The following is a 22470-nucleotide window of genomic DNA, read 5'->3' on the forward strand; positions in this document are numbered from 1 at the left end:
TGCTTTTTGAGACGATGATTAGGTTTTGCAGCTAGTGCCAATGTAGATGAATGTAATAAAACAAGATTTTGGCGATGCTGCAGTTTATTGTCAAATTGAATGTACTATTGTTTAGTTAGCTAAGTTCGAGAATTTGAGATTTTTAACTTTTTGTGGAGCATGATGTAGTAGTATTTTGATAGATACCATGGGGCAGAGGCTATGGATTTTTCAACCTAAGTTTTTCTTTTATAAATTGAAATGATAATTGTGCTCTGATTGAAAATAATAAAATGTCTTCCAGATGAGGCAGAATAATAATGCAGCTTATGTTTTAATATAATTTATAACACTACATTAATGTTTTAAAAATGTTATTGTCTTGCATTTTTAACAATGATGGAAATTGTACAGTTTTCATACACAATATTTGAAATCGAAATTTTACACTGCACACTATGACTACTGAATACTAATGAACCTCACATAGGATTTCAAGATAACTTAATCTGTGAAAAAATTAAAATGACCTCACTGGAAGAGCAACATTTTGCGGATAAGATCGTTGTCCTTAAAAAAAAATATAAAAACCAATTACATCATTTTAATTCATGTTAAAATGTTCAATGTATTCTTTGCTTACTAAATAATACTATAAAGAACCATATGGTTCAATAGATCAATTACTTGAAAACAAATATTGGTCGATCGCGATCGACGATGGTCGTAATTGGGATGAGCTGATAACGCGAGCGCGCTGCGTGCGCCCCGAACCAGTGGTGCAGTCTAGTCTAGCGTCAACGTCATGCGCGGCGTGAATGATAGATACGTAATCGGCCATTAAGCCATCTTAAAATGACAATTATTTCGTTGAATTAAAATAAAAAACCCAATTCCTTAAATCAAAACAAAGTCTAAGTTTTTATACAGTCCACATCGCCACATGGTCATTCGAGCCGGATTATGATCAGTGTATTATTTGTGTTAACACCGTAGACGCGTAGACCGTAGTGCGTGTTATCGCCATTATAATATATCGTCAAATCGTCGCCGTCGTCATTGCCGTAGTCGTCGTCGCCGTCGCACCGTAAATAAATCGTTACATAATAACGATCGCGACCGCACTCACGGATAATAATACGAATAATTATTATTATTCTTTTACGACTCGATTGTTGTCGTCCGTCGTTTATCTTCGTTGCAGCATCTGGATAACACATTAGTGTTTCTACTGTCGTTTCGTTTCTATTGTCCGGCGTTATATTTCAAACATCGTAAAAATAAACGGTTGATATAAAACGGTTGAATAAACGGTGCACGCGTCGTGCTTATCATCGTCGTATCGTTTCGTTTCCGTAGTCCGGCGTAAAGACAGTGATAACTATTGTTTACGTTCGTGTAAACGTTGTGCGGTAACGTATTTATTCAAATTATAAATTTGCGTAATTTTATAATACCAATCTTAGCACGAGGACGGAGTGTCGATACAGCAAAAGAGTGGTGGCGTTTACAGTCCAAGAAAACAACATAAAGGTTAGTCGCCAGTAGTTTCTTTATTTATTTTTGTGCAATTTTCCTTCATAGCTCTTAGTGTCGTAATTAGGGCTGCCTTCACTCGTAACGTTGTTCAAATTATTCGTAAAATGTCCGAAATAAGTTCTCTGTTGTCTCGAAGGGGGCTACTTAAAAGCCAACTAACGCGTTTCAATAACTTTGTTCGAGCCGCTCAAGCAACAGAAAATATAGATGTTATACAATTAAGATTGAGAAAAGAAAAAATAAATGAAGTTTGGCAAGATTTCGAAACAGTCCAAACTTCTATAGAAGAGATTAGTGCTAATGAGGAAACCGAAAAATATAGAGCTAGTTTTGAAGACTTATATTTTGAGAGTGTTGCCGTTTGCAACAATTTAATTATCAATCATACCGAAAAATCGTTGAATAATGACAGTTCGAAAGCAAGTACCGTTTCGGCTGGTACGTCGAAATTTATGCCGATGGTAAAACTAGCTCCCCTAGAAATACCAAATTTCACTGGCATTTATTCCGAATGGCCAGCCTTTCACGACATATTTTCCGCGTTAATGCATCAAAATTCTTCTCTCACTGATATACAAAAATTCTTTTATTTACGTTCGTCAGTGTCTGGAGACGCTCAAAAAACTATTCAATTTTTGGACACTACGTCGGATAACTATAAAATCGCGTGGGACGCTCTAATTTCGCGGTACAGTAATAAAAAACTCACTGTACAACTTCATACAAAAAAGTTATTTGATTTAGAAAATATAAATAACGAATCGTCATTTGAGTTGCGTAAGCTCGTCGATGCGATTAACGGTCATATTAAGGCTCTCACGTCGTTAGGCCATAATCCAAAAGAATGGGGATCACTTCTTTTACATGTTATTTCTATAAAACTGGACGCGAGCACATTAAGACAGTGGGAAATAGAATCGTCGAATTCAGAAGTCGCCTCGGTGAATGCATTACTAGAATATTTAGAAAATCGGTGTCAGATACTAGAAGCCATAGAGGCGTCGGGAGGACTAAAAATAGTACAGCCTCAGCAGCGTCAATTTAAAAAAAATAGCTTCAAATTTAAAAGGTCTAATGATCAATCGTCCTCATTCGTCGTTACGGGAACTTTGAAATGCTATAACTGTGACGGCGAACATACTATTTATAAATGTCCAGCTCTATTAGCGTTTTCAATATCCGATCGCATAAAACGAATAGGCGAACTAAAGCTGTGTAAAATCTGTCTTCGAAATCACATCGGTGAGAAATGTACTTCACGGCGATGTGCCAAATGCATGAAAGCGCATAACAGCTTGTTACATCTACCCAAGTCTAAACCGATCATGGCGGGCGGTTCCGAAAATGCAACAGCATACCGAACAACAAACACTGTCGCGAGCGATTCAAAGAAAGAAAATGTGTCCAATCTCGAATCTATTAGTGCTCATTCGTCCCAACAAAGTTCAAATAAACAAATTTTATTGTCAACCGCAGTCGTTATCTTGAGGAACACGCGCGGGGAATCAACAGCATGTCGTGTACTGCTTGACTCGGGATCCCAAAGTAATTTTATGTCCGAATCCATATCTCAAACGTTAAAATTAAATAAAACGCGCGTATCGTGTAAAATAATCGGTATAAACGAATCAGCCCAAAATGCATCGTATATGGCATCGGCTAATATCGAATCGCGTGTGTCCAACTACAAAGTAAATATCGATTTTTACATATTACCGCGCTTAACCGGAAATATTCCGTTATCCAAAATCGACATATCCAGATTTCAAATTCCGGCTGAATTTAGCCGATCCGTCTTATAGTGAACCACAAAGAATCGACGCTATTTTAGGTTCGGAAGTATTTTATGAATTATTGCGTGCAAATCAGTTTAAACTTCCTCAATCCAATTTAATTATGCAAGAAACGCAATTGGGTTGGATTGTAGCTGGGTCAACACAGCCACGGGAAGATATCAGTAAAACATCAACCGTCGCGTTATGTACAAGTTTATCAAAGCTCGAACAACAAGTTTCAAAATTTTGGCGCACAGAAGAAATTGGTTCAAATAAGACAGCGTTCACATTGGAGGAAAAGGCGTGCCGTGAACATTTTGAAAATACTGTGCAGCGAGATGAACAAGGCAGGTTTGTAGTTCAGCTACCATTTCGAGATAAGGCGAAAAAATTAGGTGATTCGAAACCAACAGCTACGCGGCGTTTCCATGGTCTTGAGAAAAGATTATTAACCAGCTCTCAACTCAAAATCGAATACTCGAAATTTATGAAAGAATATGAAGATTTAGAACATATGACTAGAGTTAAACTATGTTCAAACATCAAAGAAAGTTATTATTTACCACATCACACAGTTTGGAGAGAGGACAGTGTAACTACTAAATTAAGAGTGGTGTTCGATGCATCATGCAAGACCACATCGGGAGTCAGTTTAAATGACGTTTTGCTAAAGGGTCCTTGCATTCAAGAAGATCTTATAAATTTGTTGACTCGTTTTCGTAAGCATAGATATGCAATGACTGCTGACATCTCCAAGATGTACCGTCGAATATGGGTAGCTCCGAATCACAGAACCTATCAACAAATAGTTTGGAGACCGGAACCCGATCAAGAATTGCATCAATTCCAATTAAATACAATAACGTATGGCACAGTCCTTGCATCGTTCCTCGCAACCGCATGTCTACATCGTTTGGCTGACGAAGAATCAAACTTGTATTCTAACGCTTGTAATGCAATTAAACAGGACTTTTACATGGACGATTATCTGGGTGGTGCCAAATCTCTGCAAGAGGCAATAACATTGCGTAACGAAATCATAGAAGTGTTACAAAAGGGCGGATTTGAACTTAGAAAATGGACAGCCAGCGATCCCGCACTTCTTACCGGTCTTGAAAATAAAGAAAATGATCCGACATTAATCTTGGACTTATCCAAAAACTCTGCCAATATTTTAGGTTTTCGGTGGGATCCGTCAGGTGACGTTTTCAAGTATAAAGTGAAACTCGCGGAAAGAAAAACTATTGTTACCAAACGTCAAATACTGTCAGAAATAGCGACTATATTTGACCCACTGGGTCTAATTAGCCATGTTGTTATAAAGGCTAAAATAAAGATGCAACGTTTGTGGACAATAGGCATTGGATGGGATGAAACATTGCCAGAGGAGATAATGTTGGATTGGTACAAATTTCGTGAAAGCCTATTATTATTAAATTATCTATACCGCGATGTATCGTAATCACAGGAGAAATTGTAGATGTACAAATACATGGATTTTCAGATGCATCGATTGAAGCGTTCGGTGCTTGTTTGTATCTTATAACAACAAATAATCAAGGCAAGCGTAGTTTACGTTTAATCTGTGCTAAATCACGCGTAGCCCCTTTAAAATCGATTTCACTACCACGTCTAGAACTATGTGGAGCTGTCCTTTTGGCGCGTTTAGCTGACAAAATAATTGCGAAATTAAAAATGAATATCAGTCAAAGGACATTCTGGACGGACTCTTCAATAGTTCTTGCTTGGATCTCTTCACCATCGGCGCAGTGGAAAACATTCATCGCTCATAGAGTTGGTGAGATTCAAGAAATAACATCCATATCCGAATGGGCGCACGTACATACTAAAGACAACCCGGCAGATATTATTTCCCGTGGTCGAGAACCTCAAATGATGTTAAATGACAGTTTTTGGTGGGAGGGTCCTAATTGGCTTCAGTGTGATTCATCTAAATGGCCGCATATAAACAAAAATCAAATCAACTTCGATACAGTTGAAGAACGTCGAACAATTAGTTTGCCCACGTCTGAACGTCTTATACGGGTAGTAGCTTTGTGTTTACGATTTATTTATAACACTGCTCATCCAAATGACAAAAAAAAACGGGTCCTCTGCTGCCATATGATCTAAATAATGCGACCAATCACGTTATTCGATTTGTTCAAGGCGAGAAGTGGTTTTGTGAAATTTCCGACTTAAGAAAAAACGGATTATGTTCCCCAAAAAGCAACATTTTTCGTTTACGTCTTTATCTGGACGAAAATAACATCATCAGAGTTGGAGGACGTCTGAAGAATGCGGGTCAGCTAGATCAGTTCCAACAAAATTCCATGCTTGTTCCTCCAAATAATTCCATAATTCACTTAATATTTCAAGATGCTCATGATGTATTACTACATGGTGGTCCGCAACTAATGTTGGCGCATGTAAGGCAACGTTTTTGGCCCATAAATGGCCGAAATGTCGCACGCAAGGTTGCGTCCAAGTGCGTAAGATGTTTTCGATTAAAGCCTACAGTTTTTCAACCTATAATGGGGAACCTACCCAAGCAAAGAATTGAACCTAGTCGCCCTTTTTCGGTCTGCGGAGTCGACTTCGCGGGACCGTTAATGATAAAAACAAGTTTGAGGCGAAATTCGGCTCTCAGCAAGGGGTATATCTGTGTGTTTATCTGCTTCACAACAAAGGCAGTGCACATCGAACTGGTTGGAGATTTAACAAGTGCATCGTTTATAAATGCATTAAGAAGATTTTCTGACCGAAGAGGAAAATGCACAGATATTTATTCGGATAACGCAAAAAATTTCGTTGGAGCAAATCGTCAACTTCAAGAGTTGAGCAACTTGATTCACAGCGAAGAACATCAATCAAAATTGCAGAATGTATTATCTGAATCCGGTATCCGTTGGCACTTTATACCACCTCGCTCCCCTCATTTTGGAGGATTATGGGAGTCAGCAATAAAATCTATTAAACATCATTTATTTCGCGCTTTAGGCAACGCAAACTTTACATACGAAGAGTTGAATACGACATTAATACGAGTGGAGGCATGTTTGAATTCACGACCTTTGGTTCCTTTATCTTCTGATCCTTCTGACCTCGCTCCTTTAACCCCTGCTCATTTCCTTATTGGCGACTCGTTAAGTGCTTTACCAGAAATTGAAGTGTCATTAATACCAACCAATCGATTAACTAGATGGCGCAGAGTCATGCAGGTTTCCCAGCAAATCTGGTCCCGTTGGAACCGTGAATATTTAACCCAACTTCAGGAACGAAAACGGTGGTCTATCGAAAAGGGTCCAAGGATAAAAATAGGCTCAATTGTTCTTGTGAAGGATGACAACGCTCCGCCTCTTCAGTGGAAGTTGGGTCTTGTTCAAGCTCTTCATGTGAATGCAGATGGTGACGGTGTTCCAAGAGTCGCCACCGTGAAGACTCCTAGTGGTATATATCGTCGCGCTATTCGGTATTTATGCCCACTTCCTTTCGAAGGTAATTGTGTCTCAAATGATCAAAAATAAATATGTAAAGGTACACTTGTTACAATTAAGTTTATATAAAATAAATTTTTTTTTTTTTTGGTTGTTTCTTTTGTATAATGTTATGTTATTTTGAAATATTTTGTTATCTTATGATTTATTGAAATTACTATTTTGTTAAATTTACTATAATATATTAGAAAAAAAATGTTTTGTTAAACAATTGTTTAAGGCGGGCGGTATGGTCGATCGCGATCGACGATGGTCGTAATTGGGATGAGCTGATAACGCGAGCGCGCTGCGTGCGCCCCCGAACCAGTGGTGCAGTATAGTCTAGCGTCAACGTCATGCGCGGCGTGAATGATAGATACGTGATCGGCCATTAAGCCACCTTAAAATGACAATTATTTCGTTGAATTAAAATAAAAAACCCAATTCTTTAAATCAAAACAAAGTCTAAGTTTTTATACAGTCCACATCGCCACAAATATAATTTTTTGATAAAGTAACTGTTTTAATTTTTACCATTAACGTTGTTAATATCTTAATGTTATATAGTATATATATATATAAATAATTTTTTGATAATTGAACTGTTATATACTATATAACATTAAGATATTAACAACATTAATGGTAAAAATTAAAACAGTTACTTTATCAAAATATTATATTTGTTTTTTATATATTAAATATATTTAAATATATTTAAATATATATATATATATATATATATATATCAAATTATATAGGATTAGTTTACATACTGAAACGCAATTTGTTTTAAAGTATTTAAAGTAAAAGTATATTTTAGATACAGTTAATTGAAGTATAAAAACAAAAAATTATTAGCTTTCATAACTCGTGTCATTTTTTTTTTACATTGTACACAGACAATAAATTGAAAAAATAAAAATAAATTCTTAGCTTGAATACAAAGTATCAAGCTTATCAGTCATTGAGTAGAAATATTATTTTGTTTAAACTAATAATAAAGTTATAAAAACATACAAATAATAATAAAATATATTTAAAAAAATTTCATAAATATTAAAATAATTAAAAAAAAATATTTTAGACAATAAGATAAAAAACATAATGCTTAAATAATAATATATACCTATGATTACTTCAATAATGTGTGTTATTCAAATGTACACTACATTATTTACATATCCAAACATTTACGCAGACTTACACACAAATTTTATGACTAGCATTTAGGATAATAGTCGGCGCAAGATATTGTTCACAGGTTAAAGACTAATCACAAAGAAAAATTGTTATACAATAGTATAAAATAATCCCAAAATATATATAAAGAAAACAAACACAAAAATAAATAAATTTTTTTTAATATTTTAAGTTATATGGCTTAGGGTGAAGGCGAATGGGGCCAAGCTATTTTTGCATCAATCCTTTTGTATGCAAACAGACAATGACTGCCACAAGCTGTTGTAGAACTCTTAATATCTTGTGGACAGTCGGTTTCAGACAACAGGAATTCTAGAAATAGTTATTATAAATATTAGTTAAAAAAAAATTAGTTAAATAAAAAATTAAAAATTATTGCAATTACCTTGGCCGTCAATTAATTTAAACAGTGAATAATCTTGTGGATTGGTTATGCGCAATTTGTGTGCAATGATTTTACATACATCACGTGTGGTCATGTGTGGTCTGACAGGTAATGTCTTGGTCAATAACGAGCCGTTTGTTTCATCAGGTACAACCACTTTAAGTACTGATTTGAGTTCATTTAGTGGGTCATAACTCAACTACCAAAAACAATATCAAGAATTTAACACCTTTCTAAGTATTAGGAAACAAATTCGGCATAACATACTGTGTTGTCGGAACCTAGAGTTTTCACACCATTAGCCGAACTGGCTTCCATAGAGGATTTGTAGCTTTTCAACACGTGTACGGCACCGCATAGAGCGGTCAGGTAATATCCTCCCTCACCAGGTATCAGTGATGGATGCAACAAGCCCCACATGTATTCAGCCTCCAGTTCAGCTGTAAGGACATTGCATTGAACGAGCACCCATACCAACAAAGGCAAGAAGTCATCAGCACCTAGACATGCGTCTGCGCTTCGATTTTGCATTTTAACCTAAAAGAATAGACGATAATCATTATTAATACCGTAATGCATAAATTAATGTAAATATTTCATAATTTTCTTACAGCGTTAAAAATTAGAGCAATAGCAGACAGTAGATGTTCTAATTTTTCCAATGGCAAGAATGCATCTTGAAGACGTTTGAAGCATTCTGATATTTTCTTCAAATCGTTATCATTTGGTGGTACCAAATTTTCCTGTAATTATTTTATAAGAATCAAATTAATTACTCAATATATTTAAATTTAAACTTATAAATTTATAAATATATATAAGTACGAGTACAATCATACTATCATATATTTTCAATAGTACTAAACCTAAATAAATCTTGAAGACGTTAAAAACAATAAGTTAATAAAAAAAAAAACAATTGTTAAAATAAGTCTAAGCATATGTTGACATTGATATGAAATAATTTATGGGTCTCAAAATCATGTACCTATATATATTTAACTATATGTATTTATATGTACTTATATGTATTTCAGCTTTATTAATACAAAAACAATTCAATTTTATTCTAATTAAATGTATTAGTTATCTAAATTTATAATTGGACCTTGTTAAGATTCTTGTACATTTTTAAATAATTTAAAATAAAATTTTATGACTTTATGTATGAAAATATTTATGAAAAATGATTAAGTTCAACGGTTAAACCCTTCCACAGTTAACTATACAATGAGCGTTTTCAGAATCCTTATCACACCGTCAAGATTATCAGTAAGAGGTAGAAAGTTTCTAGAAACGTTGGAACGAAAATGGCAGTAATGTCATTCGCACGCATTATTCCTCGCACACGCGTGATACGCAACACAACATATGCGTGTAGTTATGCCTACACGTGACTCCGTAAAAATTAAACGGCCGCTGATCTCACGTCTAAGCTGCTCGACACAGCGGCGGATAAACACAGAACAAAAGTGGCAAAAAAAAAAAAAGCCAAAGAGACTTTGATGACTGTACCGCTAAGAGCTTTCCATACAATTATATTAGTTGGATATACGCATATTAAACAGTACATTATGAGTGAATGACACATCATTAATATTGAATACGAGTTGATTGTAAAATAATACTATTTCTTCGAGCTACGGTAGATCACCGACGAGACGTAATAGTTGATTATAAAACGAAACAAATATTTTAAAAAACATTTTTGTACATATTTCATAACTGATTATTAATTTTTAACGTGAACGATTGTTTTTTTTTGTGAACAGTTGAGCGTTATAGTGAACTTTCTGCAAGAGAATTTTTAAGCACTGCGAGAGGTAGGAGGACCGAATGTCCCTTTGCGCCTCCCTCCCACGCTGAGCACTGGCTAAATGTAACAAAGTCTTACACGTACTCGGACCGCGAAGTCTTGGATGCTCTTCGACTTGGCGTAGTGTATGTTCTCCACCATGGACGGTACGGAGCCGTTGTTAACGTACTCGTCGACCAGAAGGCTGTAGATGTGCTCCCGGAGTTCCTTAAGTACCAGCCGGTTCATCACGCCTTCCAGGATCACGTCGAGGTTGAGGAACTCGGTGGGCTTCAACTGCGGAGCAGAAAACACGCGCGGAATTAAAGAAATGCTTCGCATGTAATCCTGTCCACAGGACGCGGCAAGAACGGCCGATCGTCGAGGGGATCACAAGATCCTACAAAGAGAAAATGGAAATAAAAACACACGCATACCTGGCTCCGTTCCCTCTCTACGACTTTCTGGAACTCCTTCTCTCCGTGTTTGAGCAAATAGTTTTTCATCCCCGACATGAACTGTCGCACGTTTCGCATCACCACCGACGGGTTGGTCTCCTTGGACTCAACTGTGCAGCACACGAAGTTGTCGATGGACCTGGCAAATACAGTGGACTTGTCCGCGGCAAGCTGCAGCGCATACTCTCGCGTTGAAGAACCTGTGCCAGTCTGGGCCATCAAGCGGCTGCGTGCCAATGCTTGGATCCGTGGGGCTGCTACAGAATATCGTACACACCACAGTTAATATCGTAGTGACGTCTCTATTATTATATTAAATTTTTATATATTTTAATTTATTTATGACTTTCGTAACATTAAAACGATAATAAATAAATATTTGTAACTTTCATTCACGTGCGGTACACTCGATCACCGGAATTCGTCGATCGCGAACATAACACGAACGTATGAACTACAAATGACAGACGATATTTTTTTTCATAGCCGTTTTCTAGTGGATTTATTAATTTTTTTTTAGTGAATTTGACTTTTATACTACTTTCCGGATTAAGTTTATACGAACGTTTTCTTATCTGACGCAACAAACGTTTTTGAAATATTTTCCGTAAACACCCGGGGTTTAAAGGTTTTAGAAACAATAATTGATCGTTCTATGTAGAACGGTTTTATCTAGAATAAGTTTATGTTGGTCGGGGATTAAACGAACAAACATACAACATAGACGCAACTAGGGGGACGCAATAGGGTTTTTAGCATCCCTGAGTTCAAATGTAGCACTCCTGTTTTTTTTTCTTCAGATCTATATAATCTATAGTAATTACAGTTAAATACCATTTAATTTTATTTTCGGCAATTTCAACACCCTTAACCCTAGATTACACGCATTAAAAATATTCACAAGATTCCACGCACACGGTGTTTTTGACCGTGTATTGAAATATTTCAATTAAAACTCGATAAATTGAAATTATAATTATTTTATTGATTTTATTTTTTTAAATAAAGAAATATTGTCAAATGATTTAATTGATACATAATATAAAAAAATTAAACTTCCATATAAATTTTATTAAATATTAGGTTTTATTAAATATTTTATCTGTATTATACTCGTAGTTCGCACAGTATAGCGAGACAATGTCAACTAAAAACAATATAAAAATAAAATATTCATTTATGTTTTATCGATAGGGAATAACGTCTTATCGGCGATAAGAAATTTAACCCATAATGAGTTTTCATCAAATTAAATTGTGTGTCAATGTCACAGTATAACACGCACACGGTCTTTTAGACCGTGTTTTAATAGGTAATGGAATTTGAACCCTTCAATAGTACAGACAACAAATCGTATACAGTAAGCAATTGTATCTAATGTTAGTTTATCATCTAATTAGAAGGTACCTAGATTGGGTTAGGTTAATATTTCGTATTTTTGAAACAATGAACAAAATTCAAAAAGCCCGGTCTTTTTGACCGTGAAGCGTGTACTCTAGGGCTAATATTTGGGCTCTAGTAGCGCCCATGCGACTGATACGTGTTTGTTTACGGGCTCCGAGAATGTCCATCACCGCCAACGATGATTTACGATCCGAACAAAATCGAACGAGTTGTTTGAAATATCAGTCGGTGCAGTATTATCATTTGACCTCATATTTTAATTTTACATAATACTTCGACGGATGACTACTATTCATGCTTATTAATTACCGATAGTTTAATAGCGGTTTTTTCTTGTAAAAACTACTACAATAATAATATAGTCTACAAAGCAATTGCAATAATTAAAACAAAAATTGTAATCTATTACACTAAAATTACAATAAATTGGTTGTTAATGTGCAGTAATCGCAAACTGAAGTAAATGTGTAATTATCAGGGTTTGATTTAGGCATTTTGTGGCCTTTGAGCAAAATTAAAAATGTATTATTTACGATAAAAGTGGTATGCAAAAAAAAAAGGTTCATAAAAATCCGAGGCCTCTTAATAACGGAGGCCATTGGCAATTTCCTATCCTGTTTAAAGGTAAATACAATAAAGAACAAACAATATTTTGTAAGCTTAATTTTGAACTAGTTAAATTCTAAAGAGAAATAATTTAATAAAAATTGTGTTTGATATTTTATTATAAAATATTCATCCATATTACCTAAAAGCGGATCCAATCGTTCGGAAAAACTTTTGTTTCGATTCACTGATTTTAAATGATCTTGATTTTGATCCTTATTAGAAACCGGTAACAAATGTTCCCACCTTGAACTATCCCATGGTTCTGAAAACTCAGTCTGTAATGTAAAAGAAAGAAAAAAACATAATTATACATCAAAAAAATATAAAAATATATTTAAATAGAAGCTCATTATTTACTCTAGTATCTTCATCACTATTCTGAGACAAAAGAGATAGATTACTGAAACCAGTCAAGTTCAAAATATTATTGTTCACACTATCAGTGGGATTTTGATCAGGTTGTTCAGTATCATTATTGCAAGATGTTGAACAGGGTTCTTTGACATATAAGCTCAAATGCGGTAACCTGAAAATACGAAAATAATAAATTCTTAGTAAAAAAATAAAAATTAGTAAATGGTTAATACTCATTTGTTAATATATGAATAAATATTTTATATATATTATATATAAATGCTTAGCTTGGATTGTTTATATATTTTAACTGGTTTCAAATAAAAAATTCATTAGGTATGTACAAAGTCAATGAAATCGTAACTATAAATCGACATTAAGACTAAAGACTTTTGTAGACTTTAAACTTTGATTTTATTGACTTTATTTATATGTAATATTAAATATTTAAATTCAGACCGGTCGTACATTATAAATATAATACTTCAGGCTAAAAATGTATTTCTATACATAAACTATTTATTTATACATTAATAAATTCTTAATGGTCATAAACAACTAAATAATATTTATTTATTATATTAGGAATTAAAATAATTTACCTTTGTAAAATAATTTCTTGTATTGTAGGACCTTTGCGTCCTGGAGATTCTTTTAAACAATCTTTAGATGGTTGCTCAATATTTGCTTGATCATTATTATCAAATGAGTTAGCATTTTCATTTTCATTGCCAATAAATTCCCAACTAGAATCTACTGCCCATGAACCCTCCAGTCCACGCTTTGGAGGGCCAATACGAGGGGTTTCTACTGGTTTACCAGTTTTTAAGAGTTCCCTTCTCGAACCTCTTAATAATGGTATATTGTCCACAGAAGAAGAAAATGCTTGGTTGGTAGAGTAATTACCATTAGGTGATAACAATTCTTCTTTAGAATCGATTCGGGGTAATTGGCTACATCCAACTAGCGCAGGCCATTGATGAAGAAAACTTGGCTCTGAATGGCGGTTACGGAAATTATTTGCTGAAGATTTTGGTTTGCGTCTCAGAAAAGCAGCCTGTAAAATCAAAGGGCATTAGTCATAAACGTATTATAATTCTAATAGTTAAAAATATTTACTTGTTTTATGGCATCAGCTGGTTCAGCGTAAAAAGGACTGCCTTGCTTAGCTTCAGAAATATCTTCTTCAGAAACTGGAGATTTTGCCTCAGGTGAGACAGGTGATAACAGACTGGTTGTACTGTCAGTTATTGAAGGGAGATCGTTGTTTTGGTTTTGAGGTAAAACAAGTCCTAATGTGTTTTTAGTAACAGTTTGAACACTAGTAGTTTGTTCTAGTATATCAGGTGGCATCTCTGGGGGTAATTCTGGAGCATTTTTCATATAAGTGCCGCTATTGCTTTGAGAAGATGAAGGTGTTTTAAATGTAGATAAAGATGAGTCAGGGCCCCATACGTCTTCATAATCACTGACTTTGTCAGCAAAATTACTTCTATGATAAATATTGGGAGTTTCAAGTATATCGCTTTCTCTATAATGTCTTGACTGTTTAATTCTATTTCTTTTAGTGCGACGACCTGAACGTATCACACCACCTGTGTCTGAGATTGGAGACATGATTTCCGATCCTGGTGGACTTTTGATGGCTGGCATAATTTCACTATCATCTGTTGATTTAGACATTTGTCCACAAGATACTTGAATAAGTGGTGAAGGGGATGTTTCTTTGTGCAAACTAAACGTAACAGTTGTTGTCACAGTGAAGTTTTGTTGGCCTGATACAGGTTTGGCCCAACGAGGAGGAGGTGGTGGAGGTGTTTTGGCTGTATGAGAAGAGCTTACAACATCTGTAGTTAACGGGCTGTTGGAAGATTTAAGGTTTAATGTATTTGGAGGTGTGGGTCTTGTCCGACCACTCACAAGGCTCACTGGTGGAGACAAGTTATCTGAAGAAGTCGGTGTACCTGAAAATATATACATAATTGTCAAGTAATAATTTATAAGAATTAAGTATATAATAAAATTACCTTCTTTTGAAGTACTCTTGAAAGTTGTTAAAAATCCATTGGTTTGTTGTGTATTTTCCACTGGACTAGTTGATAATTCTTCTATAGATAAATGATTGTCTGTAAAAGCAGATTCTTGATTATTGTTGCCTACAAAAATAATGAAAAATACAAAATATTAGTTATTAATATTCGTATAAATAATATAACTTAGTTATATGCTTAAGTAATAAATTCTTATATAGTATTATCATATTATTTGAGTACCAAAAGGGTATACATAAAATAGTTTTAAAAAATGTAAAAAAAAAAATATGTATACAATATAGGTATTATAGTCTTATATCTCACCACTGCTAAAACTACTGAGGCTACTCGATTGACTGTTGGCGGCACTACTTGGAATAGAAGTATTCAATGTCCTCTTTGTGGGCTCGTCGTTTGGTGATATGTCCAATGTTGGAGAAGACCTTGAACTGGCCATAGGATACCTCCAGAATTCTATTAAATATAATTTATTCAATTGTAAAAATAATAAAATAAGAATAAATGTAAAACTAACCTTGACCAAGTAACGCTAAGGATGAGAGTTGTTGACGATTTTTCGCTTCTTGTATAGCTTTGGGTAACATAAGCTGCACAGGTAGTTCATCGCTAAAATATTAAAATAAAATATTAAGCACAAGAAAAAAAAGTGTACCAATGATTCTATTAAAATCTTACCAGCACTGTGCATAATGAGCAATTAACATTGGGATACTATCAAATTTATTGTCCGAACTTTCCAGAGCTAACCTGTTGTCGGAAGTGGCTTGAATGAGATAATGTTCAATATACGGACCTTTGCCACTTGGTAAGCGAACGGATATGGCCATAGTGCCCGTCTGACTGGACTGCCTTACAACAAAATTCTGAAAAATTTAAAATTCAAATAAATTTACTTTTGTTGTTGCTATAACGTAAAAATGATTCATAACAAATACGAGTAATATCAAAAATAATTAATCAATTAATTAACAATGATTATGTTTAATGCACTCACCCCGTCGTCCTTCCCTTGTAATAAGTGAAATGCACCAGCTCGTTGAATTCCGGGTAGAAACCATATCGGGTGACTACGTATGAGACGTTCGAGTAATCCAATATCACAACTAGCCGCGTCTCCTGAACCAGACCTCACGGATCCACTACTAGTTTCGTAGTCATCTTCGTCCTGCGTAAACATAAATTTCAGTATTATGGAACAAGGCAACAAAACTGATTATAATTAATATGGGCCAAGAGATGTTCATAAAACGTGTAAAGGTTACATAAGAGAAAAAATATTAACAATATTAATAGAGAAAAAAAATGTGATTATGAAACTATACACATAAGTAATGCAAATAAAGGGGAATTCCCGAGACTCTTAAGGCTTGTTTTATTCATTTCTATTGTTTATTTTTTTTTCTGTCTTGAGGTTCATTAATATAAACGACCAGGGACTTTGGCAATTAGTTAACGTAATAAAATGCAAAACAAGATTTTTCTCTCATTCATCAAACACGAATAATAGTAATAATAAACAACAATTTATAGAGGGTTTTTTGAATAATATTTTAAAATAAAATTTTAAAATTAAATATTTTGTTAAAACACGAAATCTAATACACACTAAATAGTTGGCGCCAAGTTCATGTAGGCTCTCCTTCATTTAGTTAAGGTCGGCGGTCTAATAATAGAGAACCGCGTCAATATATAGTAGAGAACTGAAACGTGTGACATCACCATCCAATTACTTTTTGTTTTATTTTTAATTTTTTATGGTACATATTATTATATCCGGTCAGCCGAGTCGACCTAAAGAATTTCGACAAACGAAATTTAAGTATTTCCTAATATGGTTACTATGACCGTATAAATATGCTAATAAAATTCAAACTGAAATTCTTATAAGATAAAATCAAAAACCATTACATATTCTTCATTTGTTTTTCGTTTTTAATTGTATTCTGTATTTTAACGGTCAATTACATTTTCAAATATGAAGTGAATACTAAATACATACCTAGAAGTTAACATACATTGAATACAAAAATTGTACACAATTGTAATAAAAAAATGATATTCAAAATTGTAATTTAAAGAAAATATCTATTAAAATAATTGGTTTCAACGATTTATTTTACACATCACGTAATATCGCAAAATATCATGTGAAAGAAGAAAAAATAAATACTCATACAGTTTTATGTATAGATTAGGTAAATTTGAAACTGTTGGAAAATTCGGATATCATCAAGGTTGAAAACACTGTTAATTTTTTCGAGATATAAATACATAATGCACAAAAATGAAAAGAAGATATTATTTAGTGTACACATAAGCTTGTTTTAGACGGTGACGACATGTTTATTTTTTCCCCAGTAACTGATGACAAATAACTATTATGATTTTTTCTTTTCTTCGTAGTATTCAAACCGAATTAAAATACAATTCTTTTCTTACAGACGTAAATATTTTTATAATAATAATATAATAAGACGTTAATGTACACGTTAACAAATGTAATAAAAACGAAAAATCTTTACATCACAAGCTTGTCGTTCGATACCTTAATATGATTTTTTCCTTGTTGATGTCACGAATCCCGAGAAAAAAATCATGCAAATCGTTCATTGCTTTCTATTATTTCATTGCTTAAATATACTATTATACACTACAATTATAGGTACTTGTGTATTTCACCAAACATTCGGCGAACACGTGTCTGCTGCAGCGGGAGACCGACTTCTCGGCGATTGCTTAACACGCCGGATTCAATTAAAAACTATAAAATCGCGGTCCGGCGATGCGATTCGTTAGGGTAGGCAAAAAGGGATTAGCTTAATTGCGCTTGGCAAACAATACCTTACGAATACGCAGAGGGGGAGAGATTTGTCCGTCGATTGGATTTGGCGTCTGGTCAGGATCCACTTGATTAAAGAAGTCCCGTTACGACCCTCGTCCGCACAGGTGTGCACGTGCACTGTTATGTACTAGGTATATTACGACCGACCGCGGGAGGCTCTTGAGAGTTTACGCGGACGGGAAGAGGAGAAACCATCTCTCGACGATTAACTTTCTTCGTCGGCAGCTCTGGTCCGCCGCACCACCGTAGTACACGGGTATTCAATTAGCGCCGTAAAACTTTTGCCAACTCCGTGCACACATGCACTTCCCGTCGCGTGTGATTGGGAACCGTGTCGCGGGCAAAAGGTAAAACATTCGATACGCATTTATCGTACAAGAGATGACGGTTTCATTAGGTTCGACGGGGCCGCAATCAGCGACGGGGTTGTACGGGGTAGGAATGCAAATCGTCAGCACGCGATCGGAACGAATACGGTTTTCAAACGCGCGCTTCCGGGTCGTGCGCCAGTGTTGGTCGTTCGACTACGTCCGAACCGCGCGCGCACCCGGGGGGTTCACTCGAAAAACGCCGAGTGCTGTCGGAGTCGAAGAGGCGTACCACCGAATGACACCCGTCGTGTGTGCGCCCGTAGTGTTCGTTTGCTACGGAGGACCGATCGTTTGGAATACAGGTCTCGCCGGCACGTTGATTGGAAAACGCGTGTTATTGTAACGAGTACGACGAGGGGAGTAACAAAACAAAGTGTAACGGCTGGAAACGATGCACTACTGTGCCGTACCGTATGCATTCGATGTTGTATTTATTTATTTTTTTTGATTTTTTTGTACACACGTCAATGATACGCGGATTTGTGCGTTATACGTGAAGCGCATTTGTTCAGCAGATCGTTGAATGAACAATTAAAAACGTTGGGCGTGTGCTCGAGCGCAATGTTACGGCGCCGAGATTTAACCGACGTCGCGTCGTTCAATCATCGTCTCGCCGTGCGTGGTGCGACAGTAGTCCGTCATTGTGCGCATTGCGTTTACTGTTGTGTGCACGCACACGTACATATTTGTTGTTATTGTTATTTGTTAATATTATTAATAATAAAATATCATTAATTGTAATTGTTGTTATATGTCGTATTATTATATTCCAATGTTCTACTGGCGCATGTTATAGCAAAACCGATTATCAATAAATAGGGAATAATCGATTAATCCAAGACTTTCACCAAGATTTACAATCGTAGGCCCCCGATTGTAGACAAACATTTCAAAAGCAAAGAATTTAAACGATCGGTTCAGTCAATCGATCTGTAGAGAATTAGCTCCTTATACATTATTCAGAGGACAACTATTTTAAACGTTATTTTTTGTAAAATAATGATTTAATCTGATTTTAAGGACCTAAATATCCCAATTAATTTTAATAAAATTAAAAACATCAATTAGTCGATTAATGTAAAATTAATCGAAATATTCCAACAGCACTACTCGAGGGCTGTTGAATTGGTACAGCTATAATATGGTAGTCGGTCGATGGCACTGAGAGTTCACAAACCTAATTAACGACTCGCGGCGTAAATACGATAACAAATATAGACTGCTTTTTTAAAACCGGTTGGATAGTTTTAATGGAATCGTCGTCCGATCTGTGTTACGCTTAACATTTTTTTTTATTTTTTCCGTTTACCTGATCCCACGTCATCCGTTTCCCCGGTAAGAACACCGCTGCTTATCACCACTACGCGAATAACGCACCGGATTATCGATAACAGTCCGAAGAGATGGATTCCGTAAAAACGCTTCGGACGAATAGGTAACAGGGTTGTAATTTTTTGCGTTTTCTTTCAAATTCGAACCACCAGCTGTGTTCATAAACAGAGCACGAGTCCAATAAGGACCGCGAGTACGTGCGAGTATCGATTTTTATACACGACGACTATAGGTGAGAAATAAAAATAATAATTAACACTCGGGACGCTTTTGCCACCTAACTAGGGAGCGGCGTATAATATTACTACCAGAAAACGATATAATTGCACGCGTCGCTGTCCAAAACGCGAAATCTCGTGTAACGTTTAGGTAAGTAAACGCGGGTCGTGCGTCGGTGGCGGTCGGTCTCTGGACACGCGATGTACATGGCAACGAGCACGATCACACTACACACGTCAGGCGCATGTATATAATAATAATACACGTGCGCACACGCACGCCCGCACAAAATCGTGCACGAATTTCGTGAGGATCTCAGGAAAAACGCGATATATATAAATATACGTGCGGAGACAGACATAAATAAATACGCATTTCTCATAGAAAATTCATAACGGATAAGAGTAAACATGTTTTTAGGCCGCGCCGCGTTCCAATATTACACCGCAGCCTACTGGGAATACGGAGGGAAAAAATAGAAATAAAAAAAAAAAAATCAAATTGATTTTGCGACACACGTATACCGTTGGCTCTATGCCGAATTCGATTGTCCGCGACATTGGCGTTTGGCAAGGAGAACGAAAATTTAATAATTTTTCCGAGTACAGCCTTTGAAATTTTGTTGACTTGCTCGACGAGGTCATCGCAGTGTTGAACGTAATCGATTTTAAAATCTGCGCGTAAGCGACAATCATCATATAAAAAAAACAACGACAACTCGTTCATAAGTGGAAAAGCAAATCACGCAAACATAAGTATGCGATGATAGGGTATAATATTTTACGAATTTTTCGCACACACGTACAATTCAATTGATAAGTGAAAATTAAGGGTTGCATGGTGTTAGCATGTAATTATAAGAAGTTATAATTTATTTTTGATTTTTGTACCGTCGTGTTAAAATAAAATTAAATATTATGGCGAGGCTTCAACAACTTTTATTGAAAATATTCAATTAGTTAATTTTAAAAATGCAGATAACAAGAAAAAAACAACAAAAAAAAAAAAAAAAAAAACGCGAACAATTAAAGAAAAATATTATTTTAATGGGCACGTTAAATGTTTAGCAAAATAATTATCACTGCGTTTTTAAAACTTAAGTGTTGTTCGCAAGTAGTTCGAAAAGAAAATATTATTACATAAATAACGACGAGTACAAAAGTTTAAAGAATAAAATATTATATAGTATATATCGTAATTCATTTTTGTGCTGCGATAACTGTAAAACCGTTTTTACGTTTTTAATATCCGACGACGGCCGAGTGAATCTTTGAATAAAATATAATGCACGAGCGTAACATAAAAATAGTTGTACATGTGTTTAAGATGAGATACGTTTAGAGGTACATAGTGCGCCGTTGTCGTCGATTGGTTTCGAAATGCTAATCGGACGAAAAGGCACGCGAAATCAACAATTGTTATTCGTTTACACAATTCACTACCGGCGAACGTTTTAATTGAACACGTACACTCGACGTCTTAGCAGATTAATTTGTGTTTGTCAAAATCGATCGGCAGCAGTAGCCTCGCCTCAATCTGAAAACTGGTCGTGCTTCGCGCACACCAGCCCCACCGAGTTAGTCGGCCAAAAGGCCACCGACGGTCCGTTCACACACAAACGAACACGAAACTGCTCGCACACTCGTTCGCCTACGACCGCGCACCGACATTCAATCGGGTTAATTCGGAGTTTCCCGTGTTCTTACACATCGCTGCTTGCGGGGCGCGAGCAGAAGGGGCGCTTTTATTTGCGACCAACGCAGCGTCCGTTCGACGATATGGGATAGGTTAAGGGACGACCCTCTCCCCAAAGACGGCCGCCGCATCGAAACTTTCCCTCGGGCTGTTATCCGAATAAATATATATATATATATATATATTATTTTAATGCACATATAATTTTGCTTTTGTACGGCTGTTTGTGTGTTCCGAATGCGCAGTAGGTATAAAATACAATATATATATATTAATATATAAATATGTATACGCGAACGAACCGCGACGTCCGTTCTCCCGGAGTGCTGCATGATGCATGCAGAATCCATCGACCGTGGGCCAAGGTTTTTAATTGAAATCTTTGCTAAGGTAGAAAGAAAAGTAAATCCTAACAGAAGGCGGCCGGTCTGCGGACTGGCTCATTAAACGTTATTATTGAAATGCGTATACAATTGCTATGTATAATACTCGCAGTCGAGTTGAACGAACACGATGGAATAATAATTGTTAATAAAAGAGGAAATAACCGACCTGGTTTTTCATAGACTTTGAAATTATACATTACATGGATGAAGTGACTTAACTTTCAAGGTTCGAAATCCTAACCTGAGCGTAGGAAGGAAACTGTAGGTTTTTATATCGACGTTGTTATTTTTTTTCATTTTTTATATTTTTGTCTCTAGAACTCAATTCAACCATACACTAAAATGTAAGTTTACCGATCAAAATATATATATATATATATATAAAACTGAAACACAAAATAGAAGACTCTCGTAATTTTACATTCCCTATATTTTACATATTTTTTAATAAATAAAATTGAACAAAATACGATATATATATCAGTGAGTTTTTTTTTTACATTTTCGATTTAGATCCGAGAAAGTTTGAGTAGTAAAATGTACGTTGAAACGGGATTAAAAATATTAAAAAAAATTATTTTCCTTGGCATATAT

At 35.4% G+C, this 22470-nt stretch overlaps 3 protein-coding genes across 15 annotated transcripts in view; 2 read left to right on the forward strand and 1 right to left on the reverse strand.

The window, feature by feature from the left end:
* Positions 1-1622: 1622 nt before the first annotated feature.
* On the forward strand, positions 1623-5426 carry LOC112685891. The gene is made up of 3 exons (XM_025557917.1): positions 1623-3063; positions 3281-4708; positions 4762-5426. The coding sequence occupies exons 1-3, from the start codon at positions 1623-1625 to the stop codon at positions 5424-5426; spliced, it is 3534 nt and encodes a 1177-aa protein (XP_025413702.1).
* Positions 5427-5612: 186 nt separating this feature from the next.
* On the forward strand, positions 5613-6854 carry LOC112685892. Its single transcript, XM_025557918.1, has one exon. It carries the CDS (start codon positions 5627-5629, stop codon positions 6818-6820), a length of 1194 nt encoding a protein of 397 aa, XP_025413703.1. The 5' UTR covers positions 5613-5626; the 3' UTR covers positions 6821-6854.
* Positions 6855-8074: 1220 nt separating this feature from the next.
* LOC112685893 (protein sprint) overlaps positions 8075-22470 on the reverse strand; it is an 82736-nt gene continuing 68340 nt past the window's right edge. For 10 of the 13 annotated variants that reach the window (XM_025557928.1, XM_025557927.1, XM_025557926.1 and 7 more), the window contains 15 exons: positions 16026-16196; positions 15707-15894; positions 15546-15637; positions 15335-15484; positions 15005-15133; positions 14097-14941; positions 13580-14034; positions 12981-13149; positions 12763-12898; positions 10590-10867; positions 10252-10449; positions 8969-9100; positions 8625-8894; positions 8358-8556; positions 8075-8284 (listed from right to left, as the gene is read on the reverse strand). In XM_025557928.1, coding sequence (XP_025413713.1) covers positions 8154-8284; positions 8358-8556; positions 8625-8894; positions 8969-9100; positions 10252-10449; positions 10590-10867; positions 12763-12898; positions 12981-13149; positions 13580-14034; positions 14097-14941; positions 15005-15133; positions 15335-15484; positions 15546-15637; positions 15707-15894; positions 16026-16196 — 3543 coding nt within the window. In that variant the 3' untranslated portion in view covers positions 8075-8153. The remainder of the gene's footprint in view (positions 8285-8357; positions 8557-8624; positions 8895-8968; positions 9101-10251; positions 10450-10589; positions 10868-12762; positions 12899-12980; positions 13150-13579; positions 14035-14096; positions 14942-15004; positions 15134-15334; positions 15485-15545; positions 15638-15706; positions 15895-16025; positions 16197-22470) is intronic. The other 3 variants (XM_025557930.1, XM_025557923.1, XM_025557922.1) reach the window with 2 other exon arrangements.

Source organism: Sipha flava, unplaced genomic scaffold (genome assembly GCF_003268045.1).
Source record: "Sipha flava isolate LNK unplaced genomic scaffold, YSA_version1 297_pilon_pilon, whole genome shotgun sequence".
Taxonomy (NCBI): Eukaryota; Metazoa; Arthropoda; class Insecta; order Hemiptera; family Aphididae; genus Sipha; species Sipha flava.